The 18,616-nt window shown below is 41.9% G+C and overlaps 1 protein-coding gene across 1 annotated transcript in view; it reads left to right on the forward strand.

Annotated features, from left to right (window-relative positions):
* myo15aa (myosin XVAa) overlaps positions 1-18,616 on the forward strand; it is a 285,041-nt gene that overhangs the window by 155,479 nt on the left and 110,946 nt on the right. The window contains exons 30-38 of the mRNA XM_059979671.1: positions 1,306-1,541; positions 8,233-8,411; positions 10,678-10,750; positions 12,364-12,555; positions 13,525-13,637; positions 13,932-14,032; positions 16,622-16,736; positions 17,181-17,245; positions 18,212-18,385. Coding sequence (XP_059835654.1) covers positions 1,306-1,541; positions 8,233-8,411; positions 10,678-10,750; positions 12,364-12,555; positions 13,525-13,637; positions 13,932-14,032; positions 16,622-16,736; positions 17,181-17,245; positions 18,212-18,385 — 1,248 coding nt within the window. The remainder of the gene's footprint in view (positions 1-1,305; positions 1,542-8,232; positions 8,412-10,677; positions 10,751-12,363; positions 12,556-13,524; positions 13,638-13,931; positions 14,033-16,621; positions 16,737-17,180; positions 17,246-18,211; positions 18,386-18,616) is intronic.

The following is an 18,616-nucleotide window of genomic DNA, read 5'->3' on the forward strand; positions in this document are numbered from 1 at the left end:
GTTGGGGCTTGGCATGAGTATAGTTACATATTCACACTTTGTCTTAGTTTAGTTTAGCCTGGTGGACAGGGAGTGAGCCACAGGCAATGATTATTTTGTTGACCACTGATTATGCTATTATACTGCTTAGTATCACTAATATCACTATTAGACCACAAGTTAGACTGTTATTTTGCTAATTTAGATTCATTATTTGTTTTTAATCACTACAAGATCATTCGTCTTTGCTAGTTTTGTAATCAAGGATCAAACTTACCTTTATCAATTTGGGAATTTGTTATTTTGGAAGCATGTCATAAGGTGTTGATTACCCTGGCTTAATCACTCAGCAGTTTTGTTTGCTTCCAAGCAACTGCTCCAATATATTTATGTGTATATTCTGTCAAGTAAGAACTTGGCCCCGCACTCACGAATGCACAGGGAGTGGAGTACGGGGGTGAGAACGCAACCTCGTGTGGCACCAGTGTCAAGAATAACTGTGTCAGAGGTGTTGTGATCTGCTGGTCAGGGAGTCAAGGATCCAAGTGCAGGGGGAGGCATTGACTCACAAGGTCCAGAGTTCGACGATGAGTTTGCTTAGAACAGGCCGGAGCAGGTTATCTGAAACTGGAGAATTCAGTATTTGCATTCTTGAGTCGTAGACTACCCTGGCACAATATGAGGTGCTGTTTTAGTTTACATTTGGGGGTGGCCAAGAGTAGACAAGTTGATGTGGGAAGAGCAAAGGAAATGAAGCCAAGCCACCAGGAGTTCCAGATGACTGTGCTGGACAGAGCAGTCGCCTAGTCCGTTGGTGTTGTGCACTTAATGCTTCATTAGTGTTCGAGTAACATTGTGAATACGTTGCTAATTCAGCATTCTTGTTTGTTTAGATAATTCAATATGGGCTGTATATAAAAATACGTGAATTGCATACGTCATGACGGCACCACAAAATACATGTGTGCCTCGCTTAAAATAAAGAACCGAGTTAGACTCACATTTTGGATTCCTGTGCCCCCCTTTGAATTAGTTTAATGTTTTGAAGTTACAAAACATAACAGTTGGACTCCCTGAATCAGATCATTTATGAAACTGCTCCTTGACTTCCAGTACTTGCTGAACTATGGTGCAGAGGAAGGACAAAGGAAGAGGGGTAGTGAGGAGAGGAAAAGGGAGAAGAAAGGAGGAAGGTTGAGTGGCGAAGAAAGCTAATGGTAGAAGAAAGGAGATAAAAATGGGAGAATTTCAGTAACTGAGATACCTCACAGTTTCTGCACTTTGCAAATTGCTCAGAACAGAATAATAATAGCATTCTTCTTTCAGATACTACGATTCATGGGGGATCCCCATCTGAACGGAGCTCAAGAAACTCTCTTCGGTAATTACATAACCCAAATAGGTTTGGCCAACTCCAGTCTCCGCAATGAAATCTTCTCTCAAATAGCCAATCAAGTGTGGAGAAACATCAATGATAAGAACGCAGAGAGAGGCTGGCTCCTAATGGCTACTTGTCTCAGTAGCTTTGCACCCTCTCCTATGATGGACAAATACCTTCTGAAGTGAGTATTCTGTGAGGTAGGTCAGTTCAAGCCAAGCCAGGCGTGCGGAATTGGGTGTGATACTATTAAAGGCTATCCAAATATATATTTTTTTTTTTTAACAATTCTGTCCCGGCAGCTCACCAGACCACTTTCTTGGTTGATTCCATTTGCACTTTGCCCTTTGGTGTATGCAGCCTTTTGAACTGGAGTTGCCAAGGCAAGTTTAATCTTGCCCTGTATGCATAGAGACACACTATCCATTTAGGAAAAGGACCATGTGGAGATCCCTCCAACTCTTAATAAAAAACATTTACAATCACTTTATTAGCTACTCTATTTTAAAAATATTTTCCTAGCAAATTTTGTTATGTTTGTTGCTCTAAGTTTCAACATAGCCAATGATCCTCATACAGATGAACCTGGAGCTCCTATGAAATACAATAAGCATTCATTGCTATAATATTCATGGGTGAATAACTCAAGAACAAAGGGTGGATTAAAAGAGTTATTACTACTTTATTTCAGTTCATGGCAACTTAGCTAATCATTTTTCTATGTGTTCAAGAGCTTCTTCCCAAACTTACTATCCTGCTTCTTCCTGATCCTCCTGTTATCCTGGTCTCCCACTATCCCATTCTCCACTGAGACAGATCTCTTCTAGCTTCATGGGTCATTTGCCTGTTCTTTCAAAGATTAAGAAAATTTTATTATCAGAGTACATACATGTCACCACATACAACCCTGAGATTATTTTTCTGTAGGCATACTCAGCAAACCTATAGAACTGTAAACAGCATCAATGGGCAACAAACTGTGCAAACACAGATATAAATAAATAACAACAAATAACAGGCATAAAATAACAAGAGTCCTTAAATGAATGTAGTTATTCCTTTTTGTTTAAGAGCCTGATGGTTGAAGGGTAGTAACTGTTCTTGAACCCAGTGACCCTTGAGGCTCCTGTACCTTCATCCTGATGGCAGCCATGATTAAAGAACATGGCCTAGGTGTGGAGGATCTTTGATGATGGATGCTGTTTTTCTGTGGCAATCGTTCATGTAGATGTGCTTAATGTTTGAGAGGATTTTACCTGTGATGTACTGTGCTGAATCCACTACCTTTTGTAGGATTTTCCACTCAAAGGCACAGGTGTTCCCATACTAGGTGGAAATGCAGCCAGACAGCACACTTTCCACCACACATCCATACAGGTTTGCCAGGATTCCCCTGCCAAGCACTGCACTCCCTCTAACCCCAGTACCTCCCCTACCCAGTCTGCTGTTCCCCTTCCTCAGAGTGGCCTGACCCATGGTAAGTGTTGTACAGATACTGGGGATCTTCCTCTGGTATAAACAGGAATGAGACAGGCACTGGAGACATCCACTGCCACTGGGGTTCCCAAAATGGGGTCCATGGAGCCCATTCTTAATGGCATTGGTCCATACAGAGCATAAAAAAGGTTGGGAACCCCTGTTCTAGACCAAGGAAGGCAGCATTTGAAACATAATAGGAGGTGGGTTCAACAGCTTGGAGAAGTATGGATAAAGTAAGAGGGAAGGAGAGTGTGGGGAAGTTACTAAAGTCTGCAGAATAAACAGTAAGACAGAAAGTTTAGAAAGGGATGAGAATTTAACTTAAGGCAACGTGGAGACAAAATTGAGAAGAAGTGTGGTGAATACAGGACTGAAGGTATTATTTTTGAAAGCAAGCAGGATACAAAATAAGGTGGAACTTAATCCGGTTAGAAATTGTCAGGTGGGCATCGCAGGGTCATGGTTGAAACTATCACAGCTGGGTGCTAAACGTTCAAGGATTTACATCCTATCAAAAAGGAATGCGGATGGGCAGAGGGTGAGGTGATTCTGTTGGTAAAAGATATGAAATTATATCCTTAGGAAGAAGTGACATGGGATAAAAAGATGTAGAATCCTTGTGGTTGGAGTTAAGAAACTGCAAGGGTAAAAAGATGAGAACATCTGCAGGTGTGGAAATCCAAGCAACACACACAAAATGTGGGAGGAACTCAGCAAGCCAGGCATCATCTATGGGCAGAGTAAACAGACCATGTTTTAGGCTGAGACCCGTCATCAGGATTGGAAAAAAAGATGAGAAGTCAGAGCAAGAAGGGGAGGAAAGGATGGAAGAAGTACAAGGTGGTAGGTGATAGGAGAAACAGGGAGAGGGGGAGGGGTGAAGTAAAGAGTTGGGAAGTGATTGGTGCTATGAGTCAGAGGACAGCAGAGATCACAGAGGGGGAGCAGTGACAGAGAAATTTAAACCTTGTCAGGGGAAGATCCTGATGGAAATATATCAACATGGAACAGATCTCTGAATAGATTCAACATTCAATACTCAAGATTATTTAGTAATGTAATTTCCTCTACACAGGTGTAAGGAAGAATAAATTAGTTGTTACTCCAGATCTGATGAAACAGAAAGAACACACAAAAGATAAAGAACACAATAATAATATTAAAAATACAATAAATATAAATATGTATGATAGCTTATATACATAGATTGACCCTATGTCCATAAAGTGGTGTTAGGCTGTATAGTATATAAGGCGACTGATGAGAAATACTGAAGCAGTGGTGGGTTAGTGGGTAGAGGTGTTGATCAGCCTTACTGCTTGGGGAGAGTAACAATTTTTGGGTCTGGTGGTCTTCTCTCACTGTTACCATCAGGAAGGAGGGACAGAAGCCTGAAGGCACACACTCAGCGATTCAGGAACAGCTTCTTCCCCTCTACCATCTGATTCCTAAATGGACATTGAACCCTTGGACACTATCTCACTTTTTCTAAATATACAGAATTTCTGTTTTTTGCACACTTTTAATCTATTCAATATAAGTATACGATAATTGACCTACTTGTTTATTTATTTATTTTCTCCCCTCAATTCTACATTATGTATTGCATTGAACTGCTCTTGCTAAGTTAACAAATGTCACGTCACATGCCGGTGATAATAAACCTGATTCTGATTCTGATGTGGATGGGAGAGGGACAAACAGCCCATGAGCAGGGCTGGTGGCGTTCTTCATGATGTTAATGGCCTTTTCTCCAGCACCTTTCTGTGCATATGTCCAGAATGATGGATACAAATTATAACAGGAGATAGAAAAAGCGCATAAGAAGGGCAATGTTATGGGGTCATGGGGGATTTCAATATGCAGATAGATTGGAAAAATTACTTTGATACTAGATCCCAAGAGAAGGATTTTGTGGAATGTCTACATGATGGATTTTGAGAGCAGATTCTGATCGAGCCCATTAGAGAAAAGGCAATTCTGGATTTGGCATGCAATGAACTAGATTTGATTGGGGAGCTTAAGGATTCAAAGTGCATTTATTATCAAAGAATGTATAAATTATACAACCTTGAGATTTGTTTGCTTACAGGCAAAGCAAAAAACACAAAGGAGCCAAGTTAAAAAAAAAGACCAACCCCACAGTTCCCACAAAGAGAGAAAAAAAAAACCATATCATGCAAACAACAGAAATGATCAACAACAACAGCATTCCAAGCCAAATTGAGTCCTTAGATCCAAACCCCTGGAGCAGCCTGGAGTAGGCCCGAAGCCTCGGTATTCAGTTCATCATATTAGCAATGCAAGTCACTACAAAGTTCACAGACACAAAGCACAGCAGCCAGGGGCAGTCTCACAGCCTTAGTGTCATGAAGAGAGGAGCTCCCAGAGTATCTAGGCCGGCGTTTAAATTGTCTGAACCTCGCACTAGGAGACAGGCCCCACAACAATGAATCATTCCAGGCGTAGACTTTGCTATTGGAGAAGCTCTTCAAGCAGGCTCGACGCTTAACACGATCCAACCTTGCCGTCTCTTGACACCCTGCCTTTCCAGTCTATCTGGGCCGGCATTTAGATTGTCCAGCCAGCATATTGTACCTCGCATTAGGACCCGGGCCTCGCCGCGCTGAATCTCTCTGGGCCTAGAAAACACTGCCCAGTGATTCACTGCAGACCTGGGTTTTGCTGCTGAAGAAGCCGTTCTTGACCTCTCCAAATCGGCTCAGCACTTAGAGCATTCCACATCTGCACCCGGGCCAGCTGGACGGGTGTCGGAACTCCTCCATCCTGTCTTCCTCTCCAAATCGTTCACTCCAGCCAGCAAGGTTCCAACTCCAAGTGCTTCAATTGTGCAGCACACCAGCAGGGCACATCCCTCAAATTCACTTCGTCCTCACTCGCCTCTTCATTGTTTGTCATGATAATTTACCACAATTTACTTCAAAGAAAGAGCCGTTAATGTTTTTAATCAAATTCCTTTGCTTCCAAAGCTTAAGTAAGCTGTCACACGAATTCGGTAGCACCATTTTAAGTCAGATCCTTAGGGAAAGGAATCCTTAGGAGGCAGTGATCATAATATGAAAGAATTCACCCTCTAGTTTGAGAGAGAGAAGCTATTGCTATCACTGTTAAGGAAAGATAACTACAGAGGCATGAGAGAGAGGAGCTGGCCAAAGCTGATTGGAAGGGGACACTAGCAGGAATGATGGCAGAACTGCAATAGCTAGAGTTTCTGGGGACAACTCAGAAGGTGCAGGATAGGCACATCCCAAAAAAGAAAAAACATTCTAAAGGGAGGATGAGGCAACCATGGCTGACAAAAGAAGTCAAAGACGGCACAAATGCAAAAGAGAGGGCATACAATATTGGGAAGCTGGAGAATTGAGAGGTTTTTAAAAACCAACATAAGGCAACTAAAAAAAGCAATAAGGAGAGAAGAGATGAAATATGAGGGTATGCTAGCCAATAATATAAAATAAGATGACAAAAGATTTTTCAGATATATAAAAAATAAAAGAAAGGCAAGAGTGGACATTGGACTGCTGGAAAATGATATTAGAGAGGTAGAAATGGGGAAGAAAGAAATGGCAGGTGAAATGAATAAGTCTTGCATCAGTCTTCACTGTGGAAAACATCAGCAAATGCCAGAATTTCGAGAGTATCAGGAGGCAGAAGTGAGTGTTGCTGCTATTACTAAGGAGAAGGTGCTTAGGAACCTGAAGGGACTGAAGCACAGTAGGTAGGTCACCTGGACTAGACTGACAATATTCCAGGATTCCAAAAGAGGTAGCTGAGGATACTGTGGAGGCATTAGTTGTGATCTTTTAAGAATCTTTAGATTCTGGAATAGCTGGCCGGCGGAACACTGACATCTGCACCGGGCTTCAAGGCAAGTGGTCCCGGATTCAAATCTGGCCGGCTCCTTGCACGTTTTCCATCCATGCTGGGTTGAGCATCGAGCTAGCATCTCAGCCTAGTAAAATACAGCCAAAATGCTAAAGAAACAGCCAGGTTGTCACATGATGTGCCAGAAGACATGGTAAGGAACGACGAGATTCTGGAACGGTTCTGGAGGACTGGAAAATCACAAATGTCACTCCACTCTTTAAGAAGGGAGAGAGGCAAAACACAGGAAATTATAGTCCAGTTAGCTTAACCTCAGTGGTTGGCAAAATGTTAGAGTCCATTATTAAGAATGAGATTTCAGGATACTTGTTAGAACATGATAAAAAATGCCGAAGTCAGCATGGGTTCCTTAAGGAGAAATATTACCTGACATAGCTGTTGGGATTCCTTGAGGAAATAACAGGCAGGATAGACAAAGAAGAGCCACAAAAATACAACTGCAAATGCTGTGGATCAAAGAATACATACACAACGCAGGAAGAACTCAGCAAGTCGGGCAGTATCCGTGAGAAAAGAGTAGCCAACATTTCGGGCCGAGAGCACCGGATGCAATAGACGACTCCAGCAGACTCGCAGGTGAATCTCTATTGCATCCGGTGTTTCAAGTGCAGCCTTCTCTGCATCGGCGAGACCCGACACAGATTGGGGGACTGCTTCGTCGAGCACCTACGCTCCATCAGTCACAATAGACAGGACCTCCCGGTTGCCACCCACTTCAACTCTGCCTCTCATTCCCATCTAGATATGTCCATACATGGCCTCCTCTACTGCCATGATGAGGCCAAACTCAGGTTAGAGGAGCAACACCTCATCTACCGTCTGGGTAGCCTCCAGCCTGGTGGTATGAACATCGAATTCTCCAATTTCCGGTGATTCCCTCCCCCTCCCCCTTCCCCTATTCCAGGTCCCTCTCTGCCTCTCTCCCCTTTCAATTTTCTGCTTCTTTATCTCTACAGTTCTTTCATGCTTATCCCCTCCCCCTCCCCCCTTTATCTTTCCTCTGACTGGCTTTCCACCTGGTGCCTCTAGGCCCAACCACTCCCCTATCTCTATTACTGGGCTTCAGCCCTCTCTTCCCCCCCCATTCCTGATGAAGGGTCTCGGCCCGAAACGTTGGCTACTCTTTTCTCACGGATGCTGCCTGACCCGCTGAGTTCTTCCAGCGTTGTGTACATATAGAGTCGATAGATGTTGTTTACTTGGATTTTCAGAAGGCCTTTGACAAGGAGCTGCACAAGGCTGCTAAACAAGATAGGAGCCCATGGTATTACAGGAAAGATACTAGCATGGACAGGCGATTGACTGACAAGCAAAAGGCAAAGAGTGGGAATAAAAGTGGCCTTCTCTGGTTGGTTGCCAGTGACTAATAGTGTTCCACAGGGATCAGTTGGGTCCTAATTCTGCTCCTATGATTTATGGTGTTACAGAAACACAAGTTAAAGATGGAAATGCATGATTTAATTCCTTCTCTTTCTGTTTTTATTCACCAGATTTGTGTCGGATTATGGTTACAATGGATATAAGTCAGTATGTCAGCATAAATTACTACAGGCAATGCATAAGAACAAGTATGGCCCTGAGGGAGCCAGGGGCTATCCACCATGCCTGCTGGAGTGGATAGGCAACAAGAGGAAGGCTAACATTGCAATTGAGGTATCCTGCTTTGATGGTGAGCAAAGATTCTCCAAACTGAATCGAATCACTTGATAGTGTCAAATCCACTCACACAGCAACTAAAAGAGAGTAAGCACAAATTCCCCCCCACTCTTCTCTTACACCACAAGTCCCTTTAAAATCCAGCTTTATGTTCCTTGTAATCCAATCATCCTAGACACTGCCTCTATTCATTCCCTGTATACTGTACAATTCCATCCAATCTAACTGGGTGTCCCCTGGCGATACCTACTTCCTTTAGCCTTTAATATTTTGTTCCCTTACTGCATTATTCATAGTCTTTAATATCCCACACAGTCAAATTACACTCATCTCATACCCTCTAGCATGTTTAAATATCGCACTTAGTTAATGCTATTCATCTCTCACTCACCATCAGAATCCCAGCTTGCTGAGTAAGGGACCACAGAGAGAAGGAATATACAGTACCTCATCTTGTAGCTCTCTCACCATTTAATATCCTACCTGGACTATGTTCTCCACTTCACCCCCCCATCTCCCAAATAATCAATAATAATCTAATCTCCCAATAACAAATCCAATCCCATTCCCCAAACCTTTCCATATCCCTCACAGCAAATCACAAGCTCAACCCTCGTTCAAACACAACACTATCCCAACAAGTCAGACAGCATCAGGGCTGTGGGGTTGGGGAGTGAGGGAGGAGTAAAGTCTCAGGTGAGGGATGCTCCTCAAGACTGGAAAGCTGAGAGAATCAGTGCAGAACAGAGGAGGGATGGAGGGAACAAAGCCAATGCCTTTTATTGGAGTACTGACCAAACTTTTCATAATATCATTACTTTCATATATTGGCAGTTGACAGATGAGAAAATAAATAAGGGAACAGATTGTAACTGAAATATCCACCATCTCCCAGGGGGGGCTGTAGGGGAAATCCTCAAATTCAAGATTGCATCTCAGGGGAAGCGTGTAGCTAGGAGGAAGATGAGATTCTGTTTCTCATGTTTCTGTTGACCAAGCAACAGGGTAGGAGGCCGAAGCCATGTTGGAGTGCAAGTGAAACAATATTTTGGTTCTTGTTTTGAACTTGCAGCGTCTGCAATATTCTATTCAAAATTCCATTTACACCAATTCCAGGTTCCCTTCCCCATGCTATCGCAGCCTGCATGGCCTTTAATATTCTTCCCAGTCTGCTAATTTCCAAATTGTTTTAATATTTCAATCTATCAAATTACTTTCTAAATACATCACTGTTCACACCCTTTAATAACACACAATAACACACCGTCTAATCTCACCCTTCCTTCCATCACCGCCTATTTTCCATCACCACATCTAATTTTCCTTACTTTGTCTCTTCCAAGTCTCTGCAACAGTCTATTCCCACTATCCCCTCATTCCCCATTTCATTTAACAGTCATGATTTGATATCACTTTACTTAAAAAATATTTCGTTGAAACATTTTCTGCACATTCAGCTTTTCTTAACTGAGTTGCATCAAGTTCTCATCAGTGTTGATAGGCACTACACAAGAAGTAATCGGGCATGTCAGTCCTCAACCTCCTCTACTGTCACAATGAGGCCACAGTCTGGTTGGAGGAGCAACACCTTATATTCTGTCTGGATAGCCGCCAACATTGATTTCTCAAATTTCCAGTAATTGTTCCCCACCACCCCTTTACCATTCTCTATTCATGCTTCCCTTTCTCACCTTATCTCCTTACCTGCCCATCACCTCCCTCTCATGCTCCTTCACCTTTCCTTTCTTCCTTCTGTCCTAATCTATCAGATTCCCCCTCCTCCAGCCTTGTATTTCTTTCACCAATCAACTTCCCAGCTCTCTACTTCACACCCTCCATTCTCACCAATCACTGACCACCTTGTACTTCTTCCTCCCCTCCCCTCACCTTCTTACTCTGACCTCTCATCTGTTTTTCCAGTCCTGATGGAGGGTCTCAGCCTGAAACGTCGACTGTTTACTCTTTTCCATAGATGCTGACTGGTCTGCTGAGTTCCTCCAGCATCTTGTGTGTGTTGCTTTGGATTTCCAGCATCTGCAGATTTTCTTGTGTTTCTGAAGATATAATTCTCCCAAGTCTTGATAATACTCTGTATGAAAACCTTGCCTGATAAACTCTGATGAATTTATCCCAAATCTAACTGCTTGAAGTAGCGTTTCTTTGTTTTTATGCACCACACCAAGTTCCTTATCGTTCTGAACATTTACCCAATCTAAATGAAGCATAAGATGTAAACAAACTGTCAGCAAGTTAAGTATCTCCCTGAATATTTCTTGCAGGCAAGAATTTTCTGTGTCCAGTGAATTCCTGGACTACAGGAGAAGAACTGGGACAAGATCTCCTGCGGCACAGGTGATTTTAGAGTCAGCAAAAGAAATAGAAAATGGCAAAGATTTGCTCTTATTGGACTTAATGGCCGAGAAATTGCATCTAAAATAGAAGATTTATGTGTGCTGTGCAGTTGAATTTCTATGTAAAGATATCAGGTGTAAAAAACTATTTGCTTTAGACTAAGCAAAGTCTCGTGGTAATATGAAATCTGCTGCATAATACTGTTCCTTCAGATGATGAATCAGTGATTTCCCCATATTCAGCATCACTTGGAGAAGTTCTGAGTGGAAAGACATAGGTGGCGGACTTAACTGGGCACCCACAATCTTAAAGGACAAAATTGACTGAGTAACACACACAAAATGCTTGATGAACCCAGCAGATCAGGCAGCGTCTATGGAAGGAAATATGCAGTCAATGATTCGGGCTAAAACCCTTCATCAGGAATTCATAGATACTGCCGGACCTGTTGAGTTTCTCCAGCATTGCTCTGGACTTCCTGCATCTGCAAAACCTCTTCTGTTTAGACTCTTAGACTGCGTCTAAGGTCAAAGACTGAGTGAGGGACATATCTGCTAGAGAGGATTTATGGCAGATGTTGTGAAAACCTATAAGAGAAGAAAATATACGTAATCGACGACATCTTCAATTTTCTAACTGATGTGGGTACATCTGTCCATTGGTTTGAGGAGCCACTGCAAACCCTTGTAGAGCAAGAATTCTGAATTCACTTAGAGAAAGGCTTTAGGACCCACTGCACTGTTGAAGGACCAGATGTTCTGGAAACACCTTTTCTATTTAGCTGTTGCCATTCATGTTTCAAGACTATAGGATTTTATTCAACAATTCATTTCATTTCAAGTTGTAGCAAGTAGTGATTGAATGTGCTGGATACACCACACTACGGAACTCTGTGGAACAGCCTTAACTAGAAGGCAGCTCGTCACTTCTTTCCCAGAGTAATTAAGAAGGCTAAATGATACTTTGCAAACATCACCCAAATCCCAAAAGAGTGAATAAAAAGAGACAGAAACACAGTCTCTGAAATATTCTGTACGAACACAGAAGCATACAGGAAAAATTAACAAAATACAGACAGAGACAAGCATAGCAGGCGTGCGCGCGCATGCGCGCGCGCACACACACACACACACACACACACACACACACACACACACACACGCACACACACACACAAACACACACACACACACACACACGCACACACACACACAAACACACACACACACACAAGGAAAACCATATTATCAATTATGCAAAAACAAAAAAAAATACTCACAGAAGCACACTGACTTAGAGAAAGCACAGGCCCACAAACAGGAAAGAATGCACACTCAGAATACACACATACGTACTAAAGTTGGCAAAAATATGCACAAAAACACACACAGATGCACAAACGTAAATACACACAGAAACATATAGTAGATACAGAATAACAAAACTAAACGTTGAAACTCACACACAAAGAGAAACAGAGATACAAGCACATAAATATAGGAAGGTACACAGTCCTGCACAGAGACACATTCAAGCATTTAAAAACAAGTCCATCCACATACATGAGCACACTTAGATACACAGAACTCATAATGCGATTTTTTAAATTGCAGAGATGTTACAGAAGGCTGGCGAGGGTGGACTGTGACTAGAAAGGATAAAGGTGCATGGACTGAGCTTGGAGGCCACGACTATGTAATGGACTTGGTGTCTGACCTAGAACTCCCGACAGAGTTTCCAAGGCAAAAATCCTTCTTTATGATTTCTTCTGAGGGAAAGACTAGAAGCCGGAAGAGTCGAAACGTGTGAGTATTTGTTGGACATTTGCTGAGCACTGTCTTCTCCAGCTTTATGGAATTAGTTTAAATCCCTTTATGCCTGTGATATACAAACAGGATAACATTCCTTTTGAAAGCAACACAATTAGGGGCTTTTATATTGGAGTTATTGAGTCTTGCTGAGTTCTGTGAACAGCCTTTGCACACTCAATAAAGTCAGAATCAGGTTTATTATCACCAGCATGTGACATGAAATTTGTTAACTTAGTAGCAGCAGTTCAATGCAATACATAATATAGAAGAAAAAATAAAACAATAATACTAAATAAATAAGTAAATCTTATTCAGTATACTTTACACAGTATGCATATATTAAATAGATTAAAAATCATGCAAAAAACAGAAATACTGTATATTTTTAAAAAGTGAGGTAGTGTCCAAGTGTTCAAAGTCCATTTAGGAATCGGATGGCAGAGGGGAAGAAGCTGTTCCTGAATCGCTGAGTGTGTGCCTTCAGGTTTCTGTGCCTCCTACCTGATGGTAACAGTGAGAAAAGGGCATGCCCTGGGTGCTGGATGTCCTTAATAATGGACGCTGCCTTTCTGAGACACCGCTCCCTGAAAATGTCCTGGGTACTTTGTAGGCTAGTACCCAGGATGAAGCTGACTAGATTTACAATCCTCTGCAGCTTTTTTCGGTCCTGTGCAGTAGCCCCCCACCCTCTCCCCTCATCATGCAGCCTGCTGTGACATACCAGTTCTTCTGCAGTACCTTCAATTTTCCACACTGTCTTAACATTAATATCCATAATGGAATACATAAGTAGTGGCAGGTTGACTGTAAAGGGAAACTGGAAATGTTCTGAGTAAGTACTTACATGTCCCAGAGCTCTTTTCCAGCTTTATGCCCCACCAGGAAGACAGGCTGTCTGATTACTGCTGGGACTGAGTAAAAGTTTAGATGCACGTCCAGTAACAAGTCTTTATTCCTGCTTAGTGTTTTTGGCCATGGTTTTGACTCGGATGAAGATATTCCTTCGCCCCCTGTCACCCAGGCACCCATCTTTCTGCCGGACTCAGATAGATATATCTCAGGATCCATTAGACAAGGTGAGATTGCTCAATCTGAGTTTTAGAATAAAAGTCACTAAAAAAAATGTGAAATTTACTCTCTAAGGCTTGAAACTGAGCATTAATGCTTTGACAATTTTTGCTGTGATTACTCACGACTACCTTTGCTAAGTTGAATAATATTTTTATGGGGATTATTATCCCAGTAATTACAACTCAAGGTGATTTGGAAATTACTATTCAGTAATTATTGCTCGCAGAAATGATTTTGTCTGTTTGTTTTGTGTTTGAAGTAATTATCCTCGAGATATTTTGCATTCTTGTCTTCAATAGAGTCTGGTGCCTTCAATGAACGTCGATCTCAGAAAGGACTTGACCGCTATCTTGATAGCTTGTTTGATCCTGTTTTATCTTATGAAAATGGGGTAAGGAAAGTCATGCGTATCCTAACAGGATCCACATCACCAGTCACATTAGATGCTTCTTAAGTAATAATGCTTTGATATTGGGTATGACGATAATTTGCAGAGCTCATGACTAAACTGTGGCATGAAAAATCCTCCAACAAGATTAACACTTAAAAGGAATTTCATCATAAAGAAGTCAGGAATGGAATTCCAGCAGAATAGTTTCTTTATCTTTTATTTAAGAATAATAATTGGATGAGATACAAATTCTAAAACCATAGAATACTATAGAGAGAAATTGGTGTTGTGGTTACAGCAAAGATCCAGACTTCTCCACATCCAAGAACAGCACTATGTTTGTCCCTAGTCTTCGCAACAACAATTCAAAATTATCCCTAAGCTGCCTCATACTTTTGTATCTTCAATGTTGTTTTGGAAGTTTACATGTCACCACTGTGTTTGGGATATCCCAATATCCTGAAGGGGTTGTTACCCATGTTTCCTGGAGGGTATTTATGTGCCATGAGTATGCTGTACAATGTTTGTATTACCACATTTTTCTGGGGCATAGTGGTGCCGTACTCTGTGTGCTTTCAACTTCTGTGCAATGTTTGTGTTCTGATGGTATTTGAGTTGAATCAGTAACTTTGCAGGTTTTCCAATCAGCCCCCGTGATTTGAGGGTATGGAGCAAATGCCACTATATGTCTGATACTTGTTCATGAAATAGAAGGTCCTTCACCCATTGAGTCTATGCCAGCTCCTGGAGCATCCCCACCTGTCCCAATCCCTTACTATTTGCCCTATGATCTACTCTGTCTCACCTGGCCATCAAGCTTACTGCTGATTCTACTGCCACCTGCCCGCCTCCTTCCGTCAGAGTCAACCTTGGATATTGCATCTTGGCTGTCTTGATACGTAAGCCTGGGAAGCTTGCTGGGGAGCAAGCTGTTACCCATGTAGCGGGCTCCCCCTCTCCACACAACTGATGAACCCAAAGGAACGGCAGAGACTGATCGAGTTTGGCAACAGCAGTGTCGCAGGAGTTGCCACTCAGCATTGAACTTAACATAGGACTGCCTTAGGAACTCAACTGAATTTTTCCCTGGGGGTTTACTGGCCAATCCTTCCCCATGGGTGGGTAAAGCCACGAGGCAGTGGCAGGTTGAGAGCAGAGTTTTCCTTCTCCACCTACACGTTACAGAATTAGAATAAGAATCAGGTTTAGTATCACAGCATGTGTTGTGAAATTTTGTTAACTTTACCGCAGCAGTACAATGAAATACTTGATAAATAAATATAGAGAAAAAAAACAAGAGTTACATTAAGTATATACATAAAATTAAATAGTTACGTTAAAATAAGTGGTGCAAAATAACAGAGATCTAAAAGTAGTGAGGGAGTGTCCACGGGCTCAATGTCCATGTAGGAATTGGATGGCAGAGCGGAAGAAGCTGTTCCTGAATCACTGAGTGTGTGCCTTCAGGCTCCCGTACCTCCTTCCTGATGGTAACAATGTGAAGAGGGCATGCCCTGGGTGGTGGGGATCCTTAATGATGGATGCCGCTCCGTGAAGATGCCTTGGGTACTACGGAGACTAGTACCGACGACGGAGCTGACTAATTTTACAAGTTTCTACATCTTACTTTGATTTTGTGTCGTAGCCCCCTCCCGCATCCCCCCCCCATACCAGATGGACATGCAGCCAGTCAGAATGCTCTCCACAATACATCTATCTGATAACCAGTGTGGGAGGAAATAGGAAGACTCAGGGGAAACCTACAAGGATATTGACAGGGATAACCCCAAAATGTTGTGAAATATCAGAACATCCAACATGGAATAATACAGCACAGGAACAGGCCCTTCAGCCCACAATTTAGTGCCAAACTAATAACACCAGTAATCAAAAGCTCAATTAAATTAATCACTTACCTACATAATATCCATATCCTTCCATTTCCTGCACATTCATGTGACTATCTAAGAGCCTCTATTATATACCACCACCCCAGACACCCACCACTCTCTGAGTAAAATAATTGCCCCACACATCTCCTTTGAACTCACCCCTTTTCAACCCAAATGCATGCCTTCATGTTTGCTCAATCCTGGGAAAAAGATGCTGGCTGTCTACTGTGTGTATGCCTCTCATGGTCTAATAACCCTCTTACAGATCTCCCCTCAGCCTCTGATGCTCTAGAGAAAACAACCCAAGTTTTGTCCCTGTATTATGTTTTGAATCTGAACACTCCTGAACAACTAAGCAATTGAAGTACCCTCAAATTAATATGTATATCTTCATGCATTTACAATAAATATCTTTACAGGTATTATTAGTTATTAGAATTTAATTCAGTCTTGAGGATTTGTTAAAATGTGGAGATGATTATGGCATAGGGTTTCATTCACTGATGAGATCTTATTGAGGTGAATTTTCCATTTTTTTTGATTAGCAGATTTAAATTGATTCTTAAAATGTTAGCTAAACTGGTGCGTTAAAAGAATAGCATTTGTTAAAATTTTACTTCTGTGGTAAGTTCAGTGGTGGGATTTATTTATCCGCAAGTTTTGATTTTAAGTATTTTGTTATCTCTTTCCATTTTTGGACTTGGAGCGAACCTCCTTAGTATCAGACAGAATGAAGGGAGGCGGAAAGGTAGGACCTAGCAATGGAGACAGATCGCAGCCGAGTGATCAGGGACTTGCTGAGAGGCCTGGAGCCCAGCCGGGTTAGTATCCATAGTGTTGTTTGTGTGATGCCTTCTGCCGAAAGTTTTGTTAATGTGTTTTTTCCACCAGAATCAAGGTGAAACAATGACGTTTACAACACAAGTGATACCTGCTCTCACAGTGGTGCCAGTCTCTGACAGGTTTGTAACATCAGTGGGTTTGCTTACTTAATGAGCAAGGAGAAACAGCTAGAGCTGTTTCCCAAGGAATTCCTGCTGCATTAGACAGAATTGCCCTACTACTTTCTCCAGCACTGGACACAGAGCTTTTAGCTGATAACAGAATCCAGTCCAATTCCCAGTCGCCAGCCGAGTAACAATCCCAGATTTCTGCAGCAGAGATACCTAGACATAAAGGCAAGAAAACACAAATGTCTAAGTACAAGGAAAATTTGCTTGTCTGGAATTTAATTAACTCTGTTGTTCCTTAATTTTGTTTTTCAGTCTATGATCCTTCTCAAATAAGTGCCCAGCAGCAAGATTTCATAAACCAGCAAGCTTATCTTCTGGTGAGTTTAAATGATAACATTGACAATTTCAGAATCAAAATCAGGTTTAATGTCACCGGCATATGTCATGAAATTTGGTGTCTTTGCAGCAACAGTACAATGCATTATGTGTTGGCACGTGGCCAAGTGGTTAAGGTGTTCGTCTAGTGAACTGAAGGTCGCTAGTTCGAGCTTTGGTTGAGGCTGCATGTGTGTCCTTGAGCAATTGCTCTGTGACAACACCATATGGGTCCTAATGCCCTTCCTTTGGACAACATTGGTGGCATGGAGAGGGGAGACTTGCAGCTTGGTCTTCCAACTTGCAACTGTCAGTATTCCACAAAAAAACCCTGTCCAGGCACAGATCCTTGGTCTATCAAGATTAATGGAGGCCTACACAATGCATTACATAATAATAGAAAAAAAAATATATATATATAAGTCAAATGAAATAAGTAGTGCACAAATAAAAATTAGTGAGATAGTGTTCAATGTCCATTCAGAGATCAGATAGCAGAGGAAGAAGCTGTTCCTGAATCATTGAGTGAGTGCCTTCGGGCTTCAGTACCTCCTGAAATGGAAGAGCTCTGTATTTCTAATGGTTGGTAATTAGTTAATCAATCCATTGTGAAACTGCTATTGGTTATTTGAATATTGGGTGTGATAATCTTGGTGTGTGTGATCCTGATGAAGAATATTTAAAGTTGATGCATGCTTTTTGCTGCAACACTGTTCTTCCACATTTGCAGATTGGGCTCACTACAAAGAATTTCCACTTCGCCACAATGCAAGAGGGGCGCTGACGAGAGCAAATACCTTGTGTTCTGATTCAAATGGAAGAGAGTTGCAGCTGCAGCTGTAACAAACTGATATTTAACTTAGTCCATTTTTGACATTGATATCAAAATATAAGTACTTGTTCTTTCTAGCCCAATGCTGATTTTAGGATTCAAAAGATTTTTTGTTACATCTTTGATTGACTAATAGGCCCAGCAAATGACCATGCAGGCCATGGCTCTCCAACAGCAAATGACAAGTGTCGGCCCTCCGGACGCCATGCTGAGCCATAATCGAAGCCTGAACCATAACCCCAGCACTGCCATGAAAGCCACTGACAGCAACCAAAGTGCACCAAACCAAAAAGTGGGTCTCCCTCTTCAGGTAGGGGCACCATTGTTTGAACGTACCTGATGTGCAAATAAGCACGGCTTCCAAGCTCTCCGAGTTCTGACCTTGCAATAGTTTGGAGTTCCCTTAATATTATATTCTAACAGTGTTAAAATCCTTCATTATTATCCTCCAACAGTGCAGTATATTTTAACACTACAATTGATGAGATTACACTCAAATCCACAGTTATTATGTCTGCAGGTTGACACGCAGACACTGAAC

The sequence above is a fragment of the Hypanus sabinus genome, chromosome 9 (genome assembly GCF_030144855.1).
Source record: "Hypanus sabinus isolate sHypSab1 chromosome 9, sHypSab1.hap1, whole genome shotgun sequence".
NCBI classification, from domain to species: Eukaryota; Metazoa; Chordata; class Chondrichthyes; order Myliobatiformes; family Dasyatidae; genus Hypanus; species Hypanus sabinus.